The sequence below is a fragment of the Phalacrocorax aristotelis genome, chromosome 10 (assembly GCF_949628215.1).
Source record: "Phalacrocorax aristotelis chromosome 10, bGulAri2.1, whole genome shotgun sequence".
NCBI classification, from domain to species: domain Eukaryota; kingdom Metazoa; phylum Chordata; class Aves; order Suliformes; family Phalacrocoracidae; genus Phalacrocorax; species Phalacrocorax aristotelis.
Genome location: NC_134285.1, coordinates 25544025 through 25567188, shown reverse-complemented (window position 1 = coordinate 25567188; position 23164 = coordinate 25544025). Strand labels below are relative to the sequence as shown.

The 23164-nt window shown below is 44.3% G+C and overlaps 1 protein-coding gene across 1 annotated transcript in view; it reads left to right on the top strand.

The window, feature by feature from the left end:
* Positions 1–22127, top strand: part of DNAAF8 (dynein axonemal assembly factor 8) — a 100063-nt gene extending 77936 nt beyond the window's left edge. The window contains 7 exon segments of the mRNA XM_075106210.1: positions 4382–4580; positions 8195–8289; positions 9813–9933; positions 12493–12710; positions 14302–14387; positions 18387–18468; positions 21576–22127. Coding sequence (XP_074962311.1) covers positions 4382–4580; positions 8195–8289; positions 9813–9933; positions 12493–12710; positions 14302–14387; positions 18387–18468; positions 21576–21653 — 879 coding nt within the window. The 3' untranslated portion in view covers positions 21654–22127.
* Positions 22128–23164: the final 1037 nt, after the last annotated feature.

Genomic DNA, 23164 nt, shown 5'->3' with positions numbered 1-23164 from the left:
ACAAGCCTTTAAAATCAATATTGCTCTTGGGTTAAGTTGGGAGAGTTTATAGCACTCCCTCATAGAAATTCTTAATAGAGTCTTCCAGAAGAAGACAGGAACATGCCAGGACAGTGCTCCAACATAACTACCAATCAGGAACAATTAGTACCCTCTGCATGATAGCAAAGCAATGGAGCAGAAGCACTTGCTTTCTAAATATTTACAGACCACTGGTAAGAGGGATATAGTGGCTATTAGAGTTGATGGGGAAGTGCTTTCCAATACAGTTTTTAGTCATACAGCTAAGTACAAAACTGCTTAGCTGATCATCTGAAACAGAAAACGTTTTAAAAAACCCCAAATATCTACCTGGGGAAGTAATGTAGCTATGTGTGGGGTACATGTGAAGAGGGGTTGTTTCAGGAAAATTTTCTCTTGTTTTTGGATTCTCCAACACACTAGAGCAGCTGCTGAGCACTGATTTAGTTCCCTTGAAAAGCTGGTGAGTAATGAGTTTAAAAATTACAGACTATTGGGTTTTTGTTCTTGGAAAAAAAAGCAGGTTTTGAAAGTGAGAAAGCAGAGATAATAGAGTGCCTTTGGCAAGGGGGAATGGACAGTAGGAAATTATTTCTGCTGTACAGGGGCTCCTTCTCATTTTTAGAACACATCTGAAAGTCTTTCACCCATGAGAGCTGAAAAAGGCTGAGATCCCAAGTGGGTAGATTTTCAAAAAGCCTCAGCACGCTTCAGGGACAAGGGTATTTTGAAAATCTGGCTTGTAAGTGTTACAATGGCAGCTGGCGGGGGCAGAACTATTTTTCACAGCTGAATTCCATATAAAGCATTTCAACTGGAGAAATGTTAATTTTCGATCTGTTTCTCAGTTTAGGGGACAATGGGGTACAATGCTGTTTTTAAAATGAGGCTCCTAATATGGGGGCAAATTGCTGAAATTTAGCATCTCCTGTTGAAGAACATGGAGCCAGTGTGTCTGGCCCTTATAGAAATTCTGCTCAGGGCATTTTATCTCCTCCTCACCTGGAGCCTGATCCAAAATCCATCTCCAGAAATCTCTAGAAAGCTCCCATGTGCTCCACAATGTGTCAGTTTGTTTTGCGTACATAGTGCTTGATAGCAGATTTGGATTTTATTCACTCGTAGCAAGACTACCTAGCATCGCCTTCCTCTTTCAAATGTATTATTTACATGCATGTTGACAGATATCCTCAGCAGCATGATTTCAGACATGATTGCTTTTTCAAATTAAATACTAACATTCAGCTTCTAAGTAGCTTTTGGCCTTTGGCATACAATAAATAATGGATTGGTCTGCTGTTTGCTGAGGTTATCTAATCACAGGAGCCATGATAATACTTTTTATCTGAAGTTTAATAATACTTAAAAAAAAATAAAGGTCAGGTAAACAGAGCTGACATTGTCTTCTTGGCTCCTAGCATGAGCTGATCATGTTCAGACTGTGAGAAGTGACTGCTCCCAGAGGGAGTTCTGCCTCTGGAGGCCGTATCTCCTCTCTGCATTTATCCAGCAGACCCAGTCCTGTGGAGATTCATGGGTTTGGCTGCTAGCTGGAAAACTTGATTTTACGGTGGGACCCGATAATTCTGTTGGGCATTGCCTGATATAATTGCCTGCAGTAGCAGGTCACTAGACTCAATAACTTGACGGGCTCCCTCCAGTCCTATCTTGTGATTCTAATGGTAGAGGCAGAAGGAGAATTTTGCTGCTCTTTAATCCCGTTAGTCCTCCAGAGCCAGCACACAGCTGGAACTTCCTCTCTGTTTGCATCAACAAAATTGCTCACCGAATTCAAGTCAGCTGCACCCGTGCAACCTCACCACAGCTGCTTGGGTATCAGCAAGGACACGGTGTGGAGGCAGGATATAAATAAAGGCATTGTTTGGCTGGCAGAGTCTAGAGTGGGTGCGAGGATCTGTTAGAAGGAGAGAAGTCACCTTGACTCACTGACACTGTTTTTAATCCAGTCTGCACTTTTGCTGGGGAACAACTGAAAGACAGGAAACAGAGGCAAAAGAGTGCTGTTATGTAGATCTAAAAGCACTGTTTAGAAGCTCTTGAACAAAATAATTTAATTTGTTATGGTCTGTTTAACAGAAACTGTTAAACATCTTTTGCAGATGTTTGACATGTATGAATGTTGGCATGTTGTATCCAGTCCTTTTGAAATTTTTCATGAAGTCAGCATCAGTTCTTCATCTCCCAAAGAGAAAGCCCTTAGAAAAGTGGATTATATACATATTTTTAAACTAAGAAAAATTTTCAGGCAAAAAGGGTTTATTCTGTATTATACAGAGCTGTATATTGCAGTATACTATGCCATCCTTATCTAAATAGAGCTCCATTTTCACAGGAATGCCTGTGAAACTCTCCTGTGCATTTCACATGTGCAGTCATGCGATGTGGCTGCCATCCCAGGGTTTCCTTTGCCCTGTATTTCCAAGGGGTGGGAGGATAGACAAATATCACAACTTGTGTCAAATCCCTTACATAACTAAACAATTTAAGAATAGGAGAGCTTTCTTGTGGATCATTTTCCATTTTCAAATGTAGGGGAGAATATCAGGATTCAGCCCATGATTTTCAATTTATAGCCTACTTCTTAGAAATGCAGTTTAGGAGGAATGTGAGTGAGAGAAGATTTGGGTCAAAGAGAATGGTTTCATATGGTAGAAAAGCAAAAGAGGCCTTGAAGTGTTTTATCTCCATATTTTTAAATGAAATGATGGGATTTTCTTTTGGAAATGTTTTATCTAGAGAATTGCCATGCTCTTGTGCTTTTAGAAGATTAAAAAACAGGAATTAAAAAACCTTTGAGAGCTGAATAATATGATTCAGCTGAATCAAACTATGTTTTTCCACCTTGTTTTCATTTCCTCAAAAATTGGAAAAAAGTAAATAACCATGGGTTGTTCAGCCAGCGAGCTGAAAATGCTGCTGTTTAAGCTGTACAGAACATAGAGCGCTGCCATGGAGCATCTCTGTGGCAGGGGTCTTGCCACACTGTGGTTTGCAGATCTGGGTGCTCCTGCCACTTTATTAAGATGGAGGGGGCAGGAGCAGGCAGTGTGCAGCTGCTGTGGGCACCCTGACCCTCAAGCTCAGTGCAGACATCTGCAACGAGCCTGGCTTGCCAAAGTTTTGCTTAATTAAAAGTCAGCAAGGCTGTGAGTGCTCTGTTGCCCCTTGGTAGCCTTCTGCCCCAGGCACTTGCTACCTTTCCCCGTGTTTCTCAATCATTATGTCTGTCTCCAGCCTAAAAATCAGACTCTTCTCACTGGTGCAGTGGTTGCTAGTTATCAATACCGATCATCCTTAGTTGAAATAAAGATCCCAGGGTGTTGTGACCTGCACAGCTGCAAGAGAAACATCTCTGCTCAAGAGCAGTCACAGGCTCAACTGACAACACTTGGAAAAGAAGCAAAGGTAGAGAAACTTGTCATGGAGCACAGTGCATCAGTGGCAAAGCCAGGAGGGTGAACTCTCTTCTTTCAGCCCCTGTCTAGTGTCCTGTCCTGATCCTCCTTGTTTTAAGCTTGCTATTTCTGTAGTTCTTATGCTACCTGTGTATGAAATTCTACCATCCTCTGGGAGAAGCTGGGTTGTAGCAGCAGGGTGGATGTAGGGATCCTTTCTTTTGTGAATTCAAAAAGAAAAGTTCTGGTATCTGTAATCTATCATTTTATATCAGCAGAAGAATTAAATATGGCTCCTTATCCCAGAGCATTTATGGCCCTGTTGATATCACTAATGTCCATTGGTTCTACCCTATCCATGTGTCACACTGAAGGTACCGTGAAAAGGGTATTGCATAAATCCAAAGTTCAGCAGTAGACGAGTAAACTGCAGAGTAGCAATTTCTTTCTGTCCTTACCCCCTGAAAATGAACTCCACCTCCGGTACCTAGCTTGTTACAGATATGCGAACAAGTCACAGTACAAGGCTTTTCTGTCTTTTAGTAATAGGATTTTGTTTCCTTTAGTAAGAAAAGATTTCAGGAAATTACTGCTAAAGCTGTTCGTATGGCTAAAAACTACCCATGGCCATAGGGACTAAAACCTCTAGCTGCTATGTTTAACTTTTTCTTTAGCTCTGTATGGAGTCAAGGTGGGAACTAGACCTCCTGTTACCTGGTGGATGTCACAACAAATACTGGCTTGGTGGCCATGGTATATACTCTGGAAGCTCTACCTGTAGAGACCACTAGCATGTATATTACAAAGAGAAGAAAAATCAAGGGTAATGGCAGATCTGTTTGCTTCAAACAGGGATAGGTCTAATCAAAGGCAAGCTGGGATGTATCCAGCGCTTGCCAACACTATTCAGTATAATCTGTTCCCTCCCTGTTATTTCTTTTCAGAATCCTGCTGTTTTAGAAGCTCATTGTACCTGCCTTACCTCAGGCACTGCTCTCGTGCTGTGTCTTCAGAGGCCAAATGCCATAAAGAAGCTGATAGATTTACTGGGGCCAGAGGATCCTAAACTACCCCAAGCACTAGATCCGTTCCTCTGGAGGGCTCAGTATGGCATCAGCACAGTCCAAATGGATTTTATGGTAGGTAAAAGTATGAAGGCTCAGATACGCCAATGGAAAAAGTATATTATGGATTGTTACCTCCTGTATCATCAACACAGATCTAGCCTTGGCAGGCAGTAGAGACCATTATTCCCTTGAAAGCTTTCATTGTTTTCTTGGTGGCTGAGCTGAGTATGTCTCAAGCTATGAAATATTCTTCCAGAAGATAGATTAAAAAAATGTTTCGTCCCAGAACAGTCCTAGATCTGTCTTCCAACACAACAGATTTCCTTTTATTTCTTCACTGCTTGGTCATTTTGTACTTTTAGCTTGGTTATTTTGTAATGATCCCCTAGAACCCATCTGCCTTCTATCTGCTTGTGAGTCCCGTCCTGATAACTTCATAACCCATTGGCCAACTGCAACGACATTTCAGAGAGGGATAAAAGACTCCAAGATACTGAGTCCCCTGTAACATCTCAAAACGTAAATTACTGGCTTAGAGGCAGGTGATCAAAACTTGCTCTCACTGAGGAATGCAGGTAAACTCAGCTGTTTTCCATTCGGGGAGGCTCTTGCCAGTTGGCGTATCAGCAGAGGCACACCAGCAAGTTGGCATCCTCAGTGTGCTGAACCAGTCACAGTTCACCTGCCAGCAGGGAGGGAACTAGGAGGTTGCAGTGTGTATGTTGCGTGGTGGGATGGGAGATGGATAAGGGTAAGGGAAAATGGCAAGTATTGATGTAGAGGGTGGCCTATGGAGAACCAAGGTATTGCTGGAGGGGGCCTGGGCTATTGCCACAGGAAGGGGAGGATGTAATTAAAAAATTCATGAGGAAATTAAACGTCATTAGTTCACTGCCCATGAACAATTTTTCCTTAGTGTGGTACTGATTGTGCTGTATGTAGTTAAGGGAATCTAAAAATAATAAAAGCAATAGTTTCTATAAACACAGCTAAGCTAGCAGGTACTGTATGACTTCAGGTTCCAGAAGAACTTTCCTGTTAAGATCTGTTGGATTATTTTGCTCTTTCTGTTGTACTCTGTGCTGTCAAATCACTCCCTCTTTTCATCCATATCAAGTGGTCTTTTGTGGAGAACTAGTAGGGAAATGAAGTAGCCATCCTGTACAGCTTGGACAAGAGAATCAACCCCTTGATGTAGAATGTTTTTTGTTTGTTTTTAATCAGATATGATCATAATCCTTAGGACCAAGAATAAACTGAGAGAGAGATCTCACCATGATGACTCTCAGGATCTCATTTGTGGAGTGACTGAAGAGCAGGATCTAGCTACACAAAAGAAATGGTATGGGCTCTTCAGCCAATACTTTTCCACTCTCAGCCTCTGCTTCTTTTGCTCTTAAGATTAATGGATTGTGTATCCAGGTTGCCTTAAGAATGAGAACTCATCAGTCATGGCTAAGAATGGGTAATATATACCCAAAGCTTAAGATACCCATGCTACAGTTAGAGCATCCCTAGCATAACTTGGTTAAAGATTAGTTTATATTAGCAAGAGAGGCTGAGTCTTATCCTGGCTTTTGCTGGGAGTCATAGAGAACTCACTGTGTTAGAGTAAACCCTCAGATGTTTGCTTAGGGATCCCCTTCAGATCCCTGCTTCCTTCAGAGACTGGACTGAGTACAGAGCTGAACTAGTTGGCTACCACCACCTGCCCCCTGAGACCAGCTTGTGCATTATGTTGGAGCCAGCTTTATAGTTGGCTCACAGAGCCATCCTTGCAGACATTCAAGGAAAATGGATGCAGCTGTAGCTAATGTAATCAGTAATTCTGACTCAAGAATCTGATCCAGCTGCTATGCCAGGGAGGTGCCTGTCCATAAGGAAAGGAGTGTTCATAACCCCTTGCACCTCCAAGAGCTTGTCCTCCAACAAGGGTGAAACCTTTACCTACAAGTTAAGCAGTCACGCTTAATCATTGTGTGAGCAATAATTTGGGGGACTGTGGAAGACTATCTTCCTTTCCTAGGAGGGAATACCAACTTTCCTCAGTTTTGTTCCAGCTGAGGAAGATTTCTAGTTAACACTATCTTGCTGAAGTAGAGCAAATTCTAGCTGTGTGTTTCTTTCCAAAGCGACTGGGGAAATTCAGGTAAGATGAAGACCAGGTCCCAGTGATACAGTTAAACCAAATAATGCAGTTTTAATACTCTGAGGCTCAGCTACAGGGGTAAACCTGCACTCCTCTCATTTCTTCTGGCTCTTATGAAGTCATTGTATACTGCTTTTTTCTTGAACCCAAAAGCTCTTGCAAATGCATCTTATACAGTCTTGAGCAAAGTGAGAGTAAAATGTTGCTAGCTTTGGGAGCATTTGTATCCTCTGTAACAGCCTCAATGATTTAAATGAGGAAGATTTGTCATAGAGGTACATAAAGGATACAGCACAACTTGTACACTGGTGACTCATGCAGTCTTAGGATTATAAACTACTGCATTAAGGACCCTGGTTAGTTCAAACAGGGCTGAGTACTCGAAGAGCAGTAAGAATGGGTAGCCTGCAAAGGTGGTAATATTTCAGAGGATATCTGAGTTTTGTGTGTTTGTATCCCAGGAGTATGGCTCTGTGCCAGCACATTGACAATATATCTGATCTCCAGTTATATAGAAATAGCTTTTCCTTCTCTAACATTTTCCACCCACAAATCTCAAAACATTTAGAGTAGTGCTTTATAACGCTGTTGCTTTATAGGGAAATATTTAGATGCTAAGCCTGAAGGGATCTCTCAAGTCACTGAGTTCAGTTAATTCTCTCTGTCAACCACATCAAGTATTCCCTTTCATAAGCACCCACCCCAATTGGATGGTAATTAACAGAACTTCACTGCTGTGATAGCTAGAAATCTTCTCACAATTTCAAACTTAAATATCATCATATACAGTTTGCATCCATTTGTTCCTGTGCCAATACCTGTACTTTAATTTTAAGTAGTTCTTTTTTCTTCTCTGACGTTTTGCACCCTGATGTGTTTACCAGAAACCAGATTCCTTCTCAGCTTTGTGTCATATTGGGTCAAAGAAGCCAAGGTCTTTCAGTTTTAACTCTTCAGATGATTCTCCATGGTTTCCATGATCCTCGCATTCTTCCTTTGTACCTGTTCCAGTCTCAATTTACCTTTTGTGACTACAGGTGAACAGAAAAATATACTGCTATGTCTCATACTGATTTTTATTTCTGTTGTAAACCAAAGCCCCCAGCATATTTGAGACTTACGTTATTGTAATTAAGCACAGGTTTATTTACTAATGAGCAGCTCCTTCCCATTCCATAAGATCAGGCCGAAGTGATCCAGAAGCAAGGAAGCAACAGCAGGATATTGGAGCTGGTATTGAAGAGTTTCACACGCTCCTTAACACAATTTCCTTGACTACACTGTTAGGGAATACAAGGAGTCTTGTTTACATGAAGAACAAGCTGAGTGATAATAAGACAGAATCAAAATATAAAGAAGGAATGGATCTATTCTAAATATAATGGTTTTAAATGTTTGCTATTACTGTACAGAACAGCTGGCCTTTAAAGCAATTACTTCAGTAAGTTGCACATCATCAATCTCTCAGAAAGATGAGTGTGAGTCTAGAGAATGTTTAATTCATGGCCTGAGAGAATCTTCTCATTGTATTTACTTCTCAGGCTCCAAATCCTATCAAATAGCTGTCCGCGATATGAAGCTGTTTTTCCCAGAAGGGCTGTGCTGCACTCAGTGTCAGACATTAGAGGAGGAAGAGGTAGGATTCTGCCCTTTCCTGAGAAGTATCCTGCTGTTTCAGAGCAATGGCTTTGTCCCTGTTATCCCGTGACTTCTTTCCTATTGTGCTTTAGATAATGCTTTTTATTTTTTTGCTGTGTTTCACCAGCTGCCAAGTTTTCCTTCTTCCGTGGGTGTTCCTACCACAATGCGCTAACTTTGTATTGACCCAGGCAGTGTCAGTGGAAAAGTGCTTTTTCAGATATGTTTATTCAGTAACCTGTGCTGTTAATTCAGGAGGGCTCAGGGGCTTATACTTTAAAAGCAAAGTTCCCAGATAGAGTCAACATCGCTTTGGAAGCAGGTCATGGGGAGGGCCACCGACATCACTGATGATTGCTGAGGCACAGTTGGCCCAGAGGCTGGTTTTTTAACCAGCTTTTCTCATGTAGTGTTCAGGGATGGAGATGAAGTGGGACCGCAGATAATGTAACTTGCTGGTTGCTGAATGTCTCCCACAAAGTCTGTATGCATCCATGCACGAACAGTGTGGAGCACTGCCCTATTTGTGTGACAAGGGTGTTGTACTTTGTGACCTGCTAGCAGAGGTACCAGTCCTCAGCAATGAAAACGGTTGGGTTGTCTTTTGTAAGACATCTTATGCTATAAAGTACAGTCAGTTTACAGAGCTGCTGGGTGCCTGCATCCTTCCCTGCCCGCAGACAGAGGCAGAAAGACTCAGACGCTTGCCTCTTGGCTTGCCTTGTAGGCAGTGCTGAGAAGCCTACCAGTACTGGTGCGGTCTGGTCCTGCTCGTCTGGACCTTCACACTATGTAGCTGCTGGTCTCTGATTCAAACCACTGTAATTTTCTAATGGCTAAAATGAAACAAGAAGCCTTTCTGATTCAACTAGTTTTGTATGTCATTTCTAATCTGACCATTTTCCTCTCAAAACTGGAATCTGAAATGATTGGGTTATGCTCAATGAAGGAATGGAAATTTTCTGAGTATTGCTATGTCCACATGGCACAGGGGTGACCCAGCTGAGTTAGTCCAATGAGATTAGCTCTGGGACTGGAAGCAGCTAGCCACATCTGTAATATTCTTCACTAATGTGGATGCCCTCCCTCTGCAACTCAGTCTTGGAGCATCATGACTGCATTGTGCTGGGACATGTGGATGTGCCAGTCCATTCAGAGACAGAAGGGAGCTGCTACACACCAGTGTGGCACTGGATAAAGTCGTCAGACATTCACAGTCCTTGAATTTCTGGCCTTGAAAAGCTGTGAGCAGAAAACTTAGAAAGATGTCTGGGTGTAGGACCTTTAAAAGGATGACAAGATGCTGTACTGAATTAAGCCTCAGTAATAAGAAAAAATGCATGCAAAGTGTTCTTGTATCTCCAGGCAAACAGGTGTTTTCTAGGCCAGCAATTACAGAAGTACACAACACCATCAACAGCTTCACAGCTTGCCTGAATCAATTCTTAAGAAGTGTTATCCTTTCTGATTAGGTAACAGTGTTCACATGACTTGCCTCTCTCCCTCCCTTCCCTCCTGCAGATCTATAACCTAAAATGTGACCCCATAGACAGTTTGGAAATCAACAAGCAGCGCAAGAGCATAAAACGTGAAACGGGAGGGCAACGGAATTTTCTGGGCTCTGAGCAACCATGCCACCTCAGTAAGGAAATGCATAACTCTTGTTATAGATTGGGACCGTTATTGATTAATTGGACAGCAAGGCAAACCATCTGGTGGCAGCAAGATTTGGTATTGATGTCCTTTCAGAAGAGACAGACAACTCTAATCTGCAAAGAGCAGTTCCAGTGGAGTCCAGCCATTTAACTGTTTACCTGCCAGACATTTCCAATGCCAGTGCTTTCATGGGTTTAAATACAGGGCTGCTCAGAAGTGCTGACCTTAGCAGCAGCAGAAGAACAAACACTGTCAATATAGCTAGTGTAAGCAATAGTGCATGTTTCTCTGCTGAACTTGTCCAATGTGTTTCAACACCAACTTGGCCACGGTGGTTTGCGTGTGCATTCAAAGCCTGTCACAGGAGAGGCCCAGGCACCGTAGTGTTGGGTGATCATGAGACGTTTTGTTCTGTGAGTAGATAAATAACAGTTTATGCAGGGAGTGCTTTTGGCAGTGTGGACGTCTAACTCTTCGGAACTGGACTTGAGATCTCATTCAATTCCCACTAGCTGCTGAACAGCTGCCAGATGAAAAAGACTTCCAGTTATCACTGGTCTGACTTTGATTTGAAGCTGAAGCTTTAGCAAGCCTGTCAGTTCCCTCAGATGCCTACAGTTTCTCTGGGCCTTTTCTGTTGATTTTACTTGATAGGCATGTATATGATACAGGCTGTGATGCAGCACCATATATATCAGGAGGTGTAACTAACACGTGGGGACGCTTCCATGTTGGGATATTGTGGGCTGATCTGATCCCAAGCCTTTATAAACAAACAGTGACCAGGTAAAGCATCCATGTGGTGTTCACCGGGGAGCAGATGTGTTTGGAACCGGGTCATTCTCATTCCTGTAGCTTGAGTTCTAATGTGACTGGCAAGTAGGAGGGTGGGCAGCTGAGAAAATGTTCCTGTGCTACACCTGATTGCTGCTATTGTTAATTGTAGTAGTAAAACCACAAGATTCTTGTGGACTCTCAGAAGAATTCTACAGAATTACAGACTGTCACCTCCCACCTTAAACCCTTACTGATATGGGACTTTTGGGCATTGACCTCATACCAACAGGTGCAAGGAGGATGGTGGTAAGTCGAGGCCTTTGCCTTAATGACAGCATAGCTGCTTGGTAGGCACCAGGTCACTTCTGTGTAGGGGGAGTCTTTGAAGGAGGATTTTTCCTAAGGCAGTTATCAATGAATTCTTTCCACTGTCTTGTGTTAGCTACACGTGCTTCATGATCATTACAAAAATCACAAATCCACAGGCACGCACCTTTTCTTACATTGTACGTTAATACATCAGAGATTGCATGATGGTTTAAGACTTAACTGATGCCTGTGGTGAGGAATGAGGCCTGTCTCAATATATAGCTGACATTCCCAAGCTGTTGTATGAGTCCTGAAACAAGAGACTGGCAATTGTGCATATGTAACAGCAGCTTTTTGAGACGACTGGGCTGTTCTGCATGTAGCTGTCTGACCTTCTCATTTGGGTAGCTGCAGAGATGTGATCACATCGTTGTGTTTCTTGCGGGGTATGTCAGCTCAAGCTGTGTTCAGAGTACAAAGCTGCAGTGAGAGAAGACTTGCAGGTGTTCCCAGTCCAAAGTATCCTGTGTTGCTATTGCTGACAGACAGGGTATTTGCCCCAACAACCTACTGCAGGATGGGAAAGGACCAGGCCTGTAGCACTGTAGCACAGGTCTGCTGTGACTGAAGTGCTTCTTGATTTTTAGAAGAGATTGCAGAAAATAAAATAAAATGAGTGTTGTGGAGAGAGCACAAGTATTCTGCAAGCTTTGTACAGCGCAGTGCTGGGAGCAAATTTCAAAATATGTGTCCCTGATTTCCTGCTGCATGAGGACTTTTTTTGCTTTGAAGATGTCTAAGCAGAGTAAAAAGGAAACCAGTGCACAGCCCTGATGTTTGTGTCTCAGAAAATGTATTTCAAAGAGTTACTGTTCTGGAAAAGCAAGTACATGTGATCCCTGAACTGTCAGGCACAATAGAGTAAGTGCCTTCAGCAAGCCAGACACATCATTCACTTTATGGTCTCATCTGAACGCTAGAGGTAGCTCTTGCACACAGATAAACCTCTTAGCAAATAATTATCACAAAGCTGCTGCCTAATGGACAGACAGATTTATCATGAGGAAAATATGAGATACATTAAGTCTTATGTATGCTGATCAGAATTACATTTTGGATTATAAAAGCAGCTGCATTAACAAATTTCTTTGCTTGGAAGAAATGAAATGGAACAGTATCTCCTGTAGCAGACCAGCAGCTGTCCTCGTCTGACTCCTGAAATGAGGTCACTACTGCTGTCTTGTGATCTCCAGATACATACATGCAGGCATACGGCAGTTTTGACAGTTCAGGATGAGCAGTTGCATCTGTGAACATCCCAAACAATATGACAATGCCTGAGTTCTTCTGATCTTCCAGTTACTTGTCTGTGGAAAAGAAGAATTACTTAGAGGACTAGCAGTTGAGGGGGGGTGGATATAAAATAAACATCTGTTTTGTTTTGATCTTTTCCCATCAGATCGGCCATTGCTTGATAACTTCTGCCAAACCACTTGCTTGATATTGCCTGGGATAATTCTTCAGGGTTCAGAGTACCTACCTTATGTCAAACTGCTTGATCAGCTTATTGGCAAAGATTTCACAGTGACTGGAGTACGCCTCACTGTCCTGGATGCACCACAAGCTCACTGCATCTCTGAGGTGCTAAGCAGGGCAAAGTGCAGTGTTGCAGCAAAGGTATGAAATCGCTGGAGTTGTGCTTTGCTGCTTTTGCACAAAGGAAGAGCCTTTTAATGCCGTGCTGTGATAAGATATCCAGGCTAGCTCTGAGCAAACTTGCTTTGGTAGCAGTATTAGCACAGCACTGCATCTGTGCTGTAATATCACTGCTAAGTAATGTGGGCGACGTGCCTTGCCTCGCTAGTCCCTACCTTGTGTTCCTGTATCTCCGCTAGCTCACTGACACCTAACCTTGACATCAGTATGTATGAACAGATCCTTAATGTGAATGGCACATCCCTGTGAAACGTTTTATTCCACTCACCTATCAGTGCGCAGCTGCTGCTATTAGGTATGTTCTGCTGCTGCAGCCTGTCTTGTTTTTCCAGATAAATAGAGTTTGTTTCCTTTTCTCTAATCACACCCCATTAATCCTCTTCTACAATGTTAAATAACCCTTCCACTTTTTGGACTGTGTCCTGGAGTCCTGGACAGAGATTTAATTTAGCTTCTCACTTAGTTGGTGCTGACAGCTCGAGTCACAGTCCAGCATGGGGTTTCAGCAAGTGCTCAGGGGGCTTAATCAAGACATGCACTTCTGGGGATAGTGGATGCATTGCTTTACACCAGCAAAGTATCTGCCCAAACTGTTTTTCCCTTTGCACTTGGTGTAAGAGAAGCCCACCATTCCAGGAACCTTATTAGGGTAAAGCAGTAAGGTAGAATATGCAAGAAAGTGCTGTCGGGGCTCAGAGTAAACAAGAGGGGTAACTACTTATACTGGAAGTATCAATCAACAAAAAGCTGTCAGAGACACACAGCAGTCCCTCTGAAAAAATACAGACAAACATTTATGCTCCCAGCCTTTCAGTTGCAAGAGTCTTGAGTGTTATCTGTAATAAGAACAGGTAAGATCTTTTCAGGTTGTGATTTTTTAAACTGACAGCATCCCTTTGAAGTACATCTGTACAGAACAGCAATTACGTCTAGCATCCAATTAGTCTAAGCACTACTTTCTTCTCCTGCAGTTCCCCTGAGGATGCCATCCCTCCACACACGGGAACATGCACAGCTCTCTAGGAAGCACAAAGTGAATCAGCATGTAGGAGGGAGAGCTGTGGCAGCGGTACTGCTCTCCTGGCCATGGAAACACTTCCTCCTGTCAAAGATGAATTACTCTGGGCAGAGCTGGCATGTTTCCAGAAGGGTCTGGCACTGCTGAGCCAAAGGTGAATACTACAGCATTTGCTTTCCCTTGCCAGAAAGGAGTTGGGTTCCTTCAAGTAATAACTGTTTCTGCTACAATACCTAAACCTTTACTGTTATCTCTGTATTCCTGCTTCCAGCAGACTTAGTGACTAACACACCTAAGTAATCTGCTTATTTTCACTCTGAGAGAAGGGGACAGGAATAATAGTATGCCATAGGAGCGGGATAACTAACAGTTCCTACATGATACTCTTTCAATTTGAAAGGGTGTGTTGCTTTATGATTTTCATCCCCTCACACATCACACAAGCAGTTACCTGTGCTGTCAGCAGTTCATCAGTGAGGCCTACAGATTTAAGAGGATAGCAACACCAAAGCTCTGTTCTTCCCTCTCTTGTAGTGTACCCTCTTAATGCATGGTTTGTGTCTGGTGCTAGCAGCACAGCGAGGCAATGCGGTCATTTGTTTCAACTCCCTGCTAGACAGGTAAGTGAGGACAATATCGCTTTAACAGCACTGTCTCAACCCCCTGCTGGAGAGCTTGTGATCTGAAGAAGGGCAGCTGACTTTTCTCTCTGCAATTCACTTCCAGTTCAGACTCCCATGAGGTCAGGTGCCACTCAAAGGCAACCTATTCTTCCTAAGTTATGTTGTTAACAGGTCAATACCTCAGAGTGTTCCCCAGCTTCAAAGTCATGTGTTCTATACTCAGGACCTTAAGTACTGAGTTGTGTTGTTTGTTAAGGACTTGGAGTGCCTGTGAGACTTGGCGGCATGGTTCCGCGAATACAGGGAATTCTCTGAAATAAGGGCTCACATTGGGAATAGACCTGCTGAGTCAGTAAAATTCCTAGGAGAAATATCTTAGCAGATTCTATGTTTGCTATAAAAAAAAAAAACACTTAAAATGATCACCAGAGAGCAAAATCAAGAATTAGCCTCTTAAATAAGTCGCCAGAAATGCTGGGTAGAGGATGTATAAGCCTGGTAAAACAAACAAAATCCCTCTACAGGGACTGATTAGTGAAACAGGATGATTATCACTCCAATTAACCCACTGTTTCCTAGAGGGAAAGTTTCCTTGCACCGGGACTGGTATTTGGCAATGTGATGTCTAATTCATGCACATGGTTTCCTCTGTGAAAGGAAGCCAGGAGAGTCTTTTTTTCTGACACATTGGGCAGAGAGCAGTCCAGCAGCCACACTGGTTTTGACTTAGGCTGTTCCATCTGGAGGACTTCCAGATAACACTGTCAATGGAAAAGGCATAAGGAACTCAAGGATGCTGGAGTTTACAAGCATCAAGGGGATCAAACCTGAACACCCAAGCTGATAGACACCTTGGAGTTCTCGTACTTTGATGAAACATTGCGGTGCTTGGTCACAAGGCCGCACCAGGGAAGAACGGTTGGAACAAATTTCATCAGTAACTTTTCAAAAATGCTTTTAAGCTAATAAGAAAATTTAGACATTACTCCCATTAATTTTAAAATCACAACCTTGAGAGCCACATCCCAAACTTTTCACCCTGCAAGGTACAACACTAAGAGGAAGCAAAGAGCAAGTTATCCAAGACCTTTTTAAGGAGTTTTCTCCCCCTCTTTCCCTGGTTTACAGAGAAAAAGTGAGCTGTAGGGAACCACAGAGATCACTGCTGAAGGGTGTTCTGGTAGAGTGGCTCTCAGCAGAGCTGTCAGCCAATACAGGATCCCCACATCTCTATTTTCCCCAGGGTTTTGCTCATCAGAGTCATGGGTGCTGCATAACAAGATCAGCTGCAACCCAGTGCTTCCCTCTTTTGTAGGCTTAACTTGGTAAGTTTTAAGTTTGCCAGTCTCAAGGCAGCACCCCCAGAGCAAACCTTGCAGTGGATTCTCATTGCTGCTCACAGTGAGCCAAGGGGCTGAGAATGAAGCGGAGAGGATGAGGTGCCAGTCTCAGCTGCGTCTTTCACTCCTCATCCTGGTCTGTCCCAGTGTGGCTGTCTGTACCAAGGATAAACTTCCTTGCTGATCTGCAGAATACATGTGCATGAATTATGGCTGTTAGGAGGCACTCCCAAATGGCAGGATTCACTCTGCCTCTTACTCCAGTGACAGAACTAGTGTTTAAATGGCTGCATGATCCAGCTCTAACAAAAAAAATAAATTTGCCTTCGTGATCGATGATGCCTGTGGAAGGGAGGGGCAACAAGGTGGGCCCAAGGGCAGTGATCCCAGGTAGATCAACATTAGCCAACAGTAAAATCATACCCTTATTGTACCATAAGCTATCATACTGTTTAAAATCAGCTTTGCAAATATCTTTGAAAACCCAGCCTGACTTAACTACTGTCTTATAAGGACACTTCATGCTAAGATATATTCATTGCCTAGTTTATAAACATTTCAAATTAATATCTGAGGTGAATTACACCACATGACCTTTCTTGTACTGAGTAAATCACTGTACATTTATTTCACTCTTACCGGCACAGCCCAGGATTCCGATACCTGCACAGGTTTTGGCCTGCTTTTCAGCTGCATTGCTGAAGCACCACAGTGTAAGAGATTATTTTACAGCCCTGGGATTTGATTCACAGCTGAGCCACGTTACTTAGGCTTTGTGCCAGAGGCAGAAACATTGCCATCTGTATGGAAGCCTAGGATATGATGTCAGAGATGGGCTGTGATACGTAGGAATCAGGTGTTGAGAGGAGCGATGCGGGCTTTGCTAGTATAACTGCTCGTAGCTCAGAGCCTATTAAAGCTTTCCTAAGCCAGCTCTAGCAGTGGCACACAAAGGAGACACATTCAATCATTGGAGGATGTGCTGTGCCGAGCAGTTGCCTTAAAGACAGACACAGCCCCACGTAAATGTGTAGTGATCATCGTTCAGCAGCTGTGGTGCCCGCTCTGATCATTGTTCAGCAGCAGCAGTGCCCACTCTGTTCTCTGGACATCTATGAAGGCATTATTTCTGTACCAAAGGGCAGGAAGAACAGAGAAAGGGACAAAATTTATGCAGGTGGGGGCACAAAAGCGGCCTGTGAGTTTGACTGACTGCCAAGAGTGGAGCCAAAGTAGGAACTGGGGAAGGTGCCAAGGGCAACTCATAGGGCAGAGTGAAGTAAGTGTTTGGAAGAGGTGGGGAAGCTGAAGCACAGCCTAAGAGCAGTGGGGACCAGGGAGAGAATCCAGAGGAGGAGGTGACACAATCCTATCTGCAGACAAGGAAAAACTATGTGAGACCTGCCTCTCTTGTTCTGTCAGCATCCGGCTGCCTGGATCTCCAGTATAAAGCATTTGAATTTTCCCTGTCATAACTTGTTTTTACAGCCAGATTTCCTAGCTGCAGGGGGAAGAATTTACAAGCAGGTTCAAAGCAACAACTGGAAGAAAGGCATGCTCTGCTTTTTATGCATGACAAACTAGATTTAGCTACCTTAATAGGTGATACTGATTTAATAGTGATTACTCCTCTATGGTTATTTGAGCTTTTAAAATGTACTTTCAGATGCCCGTGAGGTTGTTACGACCTAACTATGTTGTGCACGGTCTTTAGTAACTCACCTAGTTGACATTGTACTGAATTCAGTAAGCAGTGTTTGACTAAAGCACACCAAAAACCTAGCTGCATCAGAAGAAAATCAGGGTGTAGGCTACACCTTACACCTTCCCGGTTTTAGACAACTCAGTGCAATCAGAACAAAAGTCAAGTGTTAAGGAACTTAGCTGGATGTTATTCTCTCTGATGAAACATTCTTACCAAGTGTTAATTGCTGTTAGCAGGGAGTGATGTTATCCCTACAGGAAGCTCATCTCTGGGAGCTTTGGAGGGAAAGGAGGTGTAGAAATCAAAAAATGAACACATGAGATGTAAAATCTTGGCACTGTTGAAAACCACTGAGAGGAAAACTGTTGCGAAGCTCAATACCTGGATATGGGGGCAGGGAGCAAGGAGTGGTTTCCAAAGCCTCTTGAGAGTTTTCAAGCCTAAGACTCTTGAGTATTGAGTTAGTTTAAAAGGCACTTTTGAAATTTTTATCTTGTCTTTGAATTTCTCTAGAATATGTCTTGTGGTCAACTTGTGTGTGGCTTGAGGTGGACCAGAGTAAAACAAGGTCTAAGGAAGCAGACCCTACTGCTGAAGGCAGCTTAGAAAGTCCTGGGTTTGGGAAAAACAGGCACATTACCTTTGCTGAGGAAAAAAAAACCTGCACAGAGGTATGTATCTACATTTATGCATATTTCCCACTGCCCCAGAGACCCCATTATGCAATGGGTCATTACTGTTTGTTTGAAGGCTTATGTTTTAAGGATCCAAATCCATTTATACAAAGCTTTGTAAACCCCAGGGTTTATCTGTGTAAAGAAGTTCAGTAACAGATGCACATGGCCAGAGCTGCTGGCACAGAGCATAGTGCTCCTCAAAGCCAGGTCATCTGCAGTCTCTGACAGCTTAGATGACAAAGTAACACTAGTTTCCATTTTCCTTTACCCCCAGTGTCTGTTGGCAGAAGCAGTCAGTCCTGGACACTGCATGGCATCTCCTTTATCCCCCAAATGAGAAACAGACAAGTAGAGAAGTTTATGGTACAGATATGTGTCCGTTGTGCCTCTGTGATGATTGAAACTTGTCAAAATTGTTTGAATTTTAGAAAAAAATTCAATTCCTATGCGACAGAGGTGGTGTCTCATGGCAGCCCCAAGCCTTGGCTTATACTAAGAGCCCAGCACATGGTAGAAGGTGGGACCAAAACCCTGTCAAACTGTCTTCCATATTACACCAGTGGCACTACTTTGAATCAAAATATTTTGAGACTTTGATAAAGATTTAATATTTTCTGTAGACGTCAGTTACTTTTTATGAAGAACCAACACTTCATAAGATATCTGTAAAACTTGTCAATGTTCATTCAGCCCTACTGCCAAGCTGGCACTTGTCCTATGTTTGGGAAGTCGTGTTTCAGAACCCGAAGACCAAATGGAAGATGAGAAATTAAGCTATTAGCGATTCCAGTGATGGGCTAGCTGAATATTTTCTCAGTAGCTTATTGCAAGAAAGGAAACACTAAGCTCCAGGTTTTTATAGACATGTGGGCACCTAATGGGAATAAACTGCACACCTTTAAAACTCTGGCTGTAATCATCAAAATTTAGTACAAAACAAGCAAGAGATTTGGATATGGGAGGGTGTGCCTGAAGAGTTAGAGCTAGGAGATGTAAAAGAATTGGGGAGAATGAGAAACAGCAGGAAATGGACAAGCATCTCCTGTGGATCCCTTTTGCTTCCCAAGAAAACCAGCAGGAAAGTGAGATGTGTTTGTAACCTCATATAATGTATCAGAGCTGCTGCCTTCAGTACCAGTGCTCTAAGGATTGAGCCTTAAAAGACACAGAGCCCTCTTTGAAGTCTGTGTTCCTGCTTTTAACACAGGCAAACCTACTCCAAACTTCCCAAAAGTCATACAGCTGCTGTTCTCAGCAGCTTTCCCTAAGGCGCAGTAAAATCCTCCCCAGGCGTAGCTGGGATTGTACGTGCTGCAGTGCCTGGGAAGGTCTGCCTGCACAGCTCTGCAATAGCTGCAAGGCTGTCATAGTACAGTGCTTACTGCTTCCAGGGTGCCAGGCTGTTGCCAAGAAATGTGACAGGGCAGCAAGTCTGGGCTGGCTTCTGATTTGCTTTGAAAAGGACATTACACATCTCTGGCTGACATAAAATCCCTTCTGCTTCATGGCTATGGGGAATCAACCTATCAGAAAGAGGCTTGTAGTACTTTCTGTGATAAATAAGAGTAAAAAGCAAATATGCTCAGCCCTTCTCTCTGCTTCTGGAAGCCTGGGACACTGAATCAAATCCCTCTGTCACTGATGGAAGCAGGGGCTACTCACAGCAGTTCAGAGTTTAGACCATGAGGCTAGTCCTGGGACAGTGGTGGGTGCAGCATTCCTCATTGTGGGTTACAAGAAGCACAGCAGCAAGTAATGTTTATTTTCAAATGGGCCTTTTGCTCTGAAATTCAGGGTAGGTTTAGAAATCTCAGAGCAAGATCTGAAGAGCAAGCTCACCAGGGAATAACTGTACATCAAAAGATGTCCCTAGAAGCAATGTTTGATCCTCTGATCTCTTGCTAATGAGTTTATGAAATGTCAGCCAGGCTTTTCAGGTCAAAGCTAACGAGCAACACGATATTAGGCAAAGTTCAGGAGGGTTAAATGAACATGGATTTCAAATCCTCATGGTCTGAGCAGAGCTGTAGTGTCTACTGGTGGAGTCGAGCCATGGAAGTGAAAAGGAATTTCAAACTTGCTCCCTGGGTGATCGGGGACTAGGCAATAGGATGAAAAATCAGCTTTCCAAATTCAGACTCTTTCAGTGCTGGCATCTGTGTCAGGGATAGTTGTCTTGCCTCCCACTGCAGTCACTGAGAGAAGCAAGCATTTCTAAAGCACTTTTCACCTGCCCTATTTGAAACACCTGCCTTAGGAGCAGTTGAATTCACACTGAAAGTTCCTTATTCTCAGACAGTGATTCTGCAGATGCCAGCTACCCATGCGGGCTTTGCTCGGGCACACACAGCAGCTCACATCTGGAAGCGATAGAGCCACATTTTGTTGGTGCCACTGTTAAGGGCCTGTTGAACTTCCCGAGGGTCCGTGTGAGGCAGTTGCAGATGTCCCTGCACCTGGGCCATACCCAGGCTGGAATCTCCCAGCAATGTGGGAGCTGTCAGGGAGTGCTGTGCTCAGCCTCACAACTGGGATGTCCTGTGACTGAACAGTTTCTCCTTGCATGCTGGGATGAGATCGTGAGGCTGGAGTGGCTGTCCCTCAGCGATGGTGCAGTATGTCATTGACCTGCCACCGTTAGCGGGTCAGAGCAGGGAGCTGCCATGGTCTCTGCACAGCCATTCCTCAGTAAAATCCCACAGATGTGCACTTGAACCTCCACTGGCAGGCAGAGCTAATCCCTCCACTCTGCCTGGAGCCCTGAGCTGTTGCCAGCAGCCACAATGCCTGCTCCAGCATCTCCCTCCCTGCAGAGGCAGCTGAAACCTGGGACTGGAGCAGAGCAACTCAGGGAAACCACATCCCAGCCGCCCTTGGCATGATCCTTAGCCCCTCAGCAGCACGCAGAAGGGCTGGAGTCCTATAAAAGAGAACTAAAAGCCTACGAGGAGAAGCAGAGTGCTGGCAGGAGGAGGGCCCCAAGGGCTGTGTGGAGCAGACTGACACCACAGCGTGTATAATGCTTTACAGGAACATGGTGTTCACTAGCATAATCAGAGTTACAAACTGGTCCTGAAGCCCTTGGTGCTAAGCTGGGCTCCCCATCTCTGAAGCAGCCACGCCAATAGAGCTGCACAGGAGTGAGTTTTGGGAAGGAGAGGCAGAAGAGCTGGGGGAGGGAGTTAGATTTCCCACCTGGCATGTTGCATGTTGTTGGTTTTCTTCAGTTCCATGAAAATGTGAATCTTGGGAATGGCCAAACAACGGTTACAAGTAGCAGACATTTCCCTGCTGTGGGACACTCATAGCCACCTCTGTGCTGGGATTAATTCAACCTGGTAAACACCCTCACTATGCTGCCTGCTGGCAGCACACACGAGAAACCTACCTCTGAAAAGAAGTTTCTTTGCGATGCAGAGAAATCACAGTTCTCCCCCCAACCCCTTCTTTCTTTTCTTCCCAGGCTGAAGAGCTGCTCTGTTGCCTTTTTGACTCCCTGACATCTGAGAGCATCCACTGAATTGAATCCCAGGACTGCTAACCAAGATGGTCAAGGCCCCCAAGCAACCCATGCATGGATGCCACTGCGGGTATCTGTGCAGATGGACGCACAGGGGACTCCCAGCCTCTACAAGCACTGATATTTGTCATTAAAACATAAAGTCTGAAGGTATGGTATTAGCCTCAGTAAGATAAATGAGTGGTGGGAGGAAGGGTCAGTGCCCAAGAACAAATCTGAACTGTAGATGTGATTTCTAGTGGAGTACATTCAGAGACAATCTGCTTGCATTCATGGAGCAAGGTTTGGCTGGGAAAAACTCAGGATGTAAAGTAAATAGGGGCCAGGGTTCACTGCTGTCTTTCTCTCAGGTGCCTGGGGACTCCACCTTCCCCAGGCCCCAAAGACATTATGGAGAGACTCCATTTTCTGCTGCTACTGTGTTTTTTCAACCAAAGGCAAAACCACAGTAAGTCTGAGAGAAGGTTGGATCTCTGGAGAGTTCAGTACACCCAACAGAGCCATTGAATAAGATTAAAAGCTGGACGGCTTAATGCTCACTTGCCTCTGCTCCAGCAGCCCTGTTAGCACTCTCTCTGCCTAGCTCACTGCCCTCCCATGGGCACACAGCCCTGCTTCTTGTTCTTCCTTCTATAACAGCTGCTAGTGCTGGTGCAATTCCTCCTTGGCTGAGCCCTTTCTGTGAGCTCTCTGGCAAGTAAGCTGGCTTTAATACGAAGGTTCTCAGTCTTCCTGGGACCCACTGGGCAAATTCAGCTCCTTTGGGGAAGACTTCTCAGCCCAGGAGGCCTCATGTTCCTGCTAGCCCTGCTAAGGCAAAGATTTAGATAGGCACATGCATCCGGATCCAGACATCGCAGACACAGCAAGAACAGACTCTGTGCATTCTCAAGTGGTATTAAGGCAGAGCAGTGTGCAGCCCACCCCTGGGTGCTGCTGGCAGGGTGAATCCCTTCTGTGCCCTGCCTTTCCCTCTGTGAGGGCCTGATGCAAGTCCTCCTCCTCCCCAGCCATCAGCTTGCACAAGCTGTGAGAACTCAACACTTCTCAGATCTCTGTCCCCTTTCAGACTAGGAGGGCTTTATGGTGGGTCCGAACATCTCCCAAAAAGAGCCTCCAGAAACACACACCCATGAGAGAAGCAGGCAGCTGTCCTGGTCCCCCGGAGGGATGGGGTCCTGGGAGTCAGCAGTGGTGGAAAAGCCTGCTCTGCTCCTGCAGCTAAGTAGGCCATTTCCTGCACTCCAGGGTGCATTTCTGTCATGCTTCTAACCCATGTATGGCTTTGAAACAAATGAAAATTAAAAGGATCCACCCCCAGCACTTGGGGAATTTGATCTGAAAAAGGAGCGTGTTGGAATAAAATGCAGCCAGATAGCAGCTGAAACACAAGGCCTGCAGAGCTATGTGCAAGAAGGGGGCACGCGGGGCCAGCAGCAGCCCTGCACCCAGCCAGCATAGCACACGTGGGCCATCAGCACTGCAGCCAATTTGCCTGGGCCCTTGGATCTGTGAAAAATGGGATCATGGGG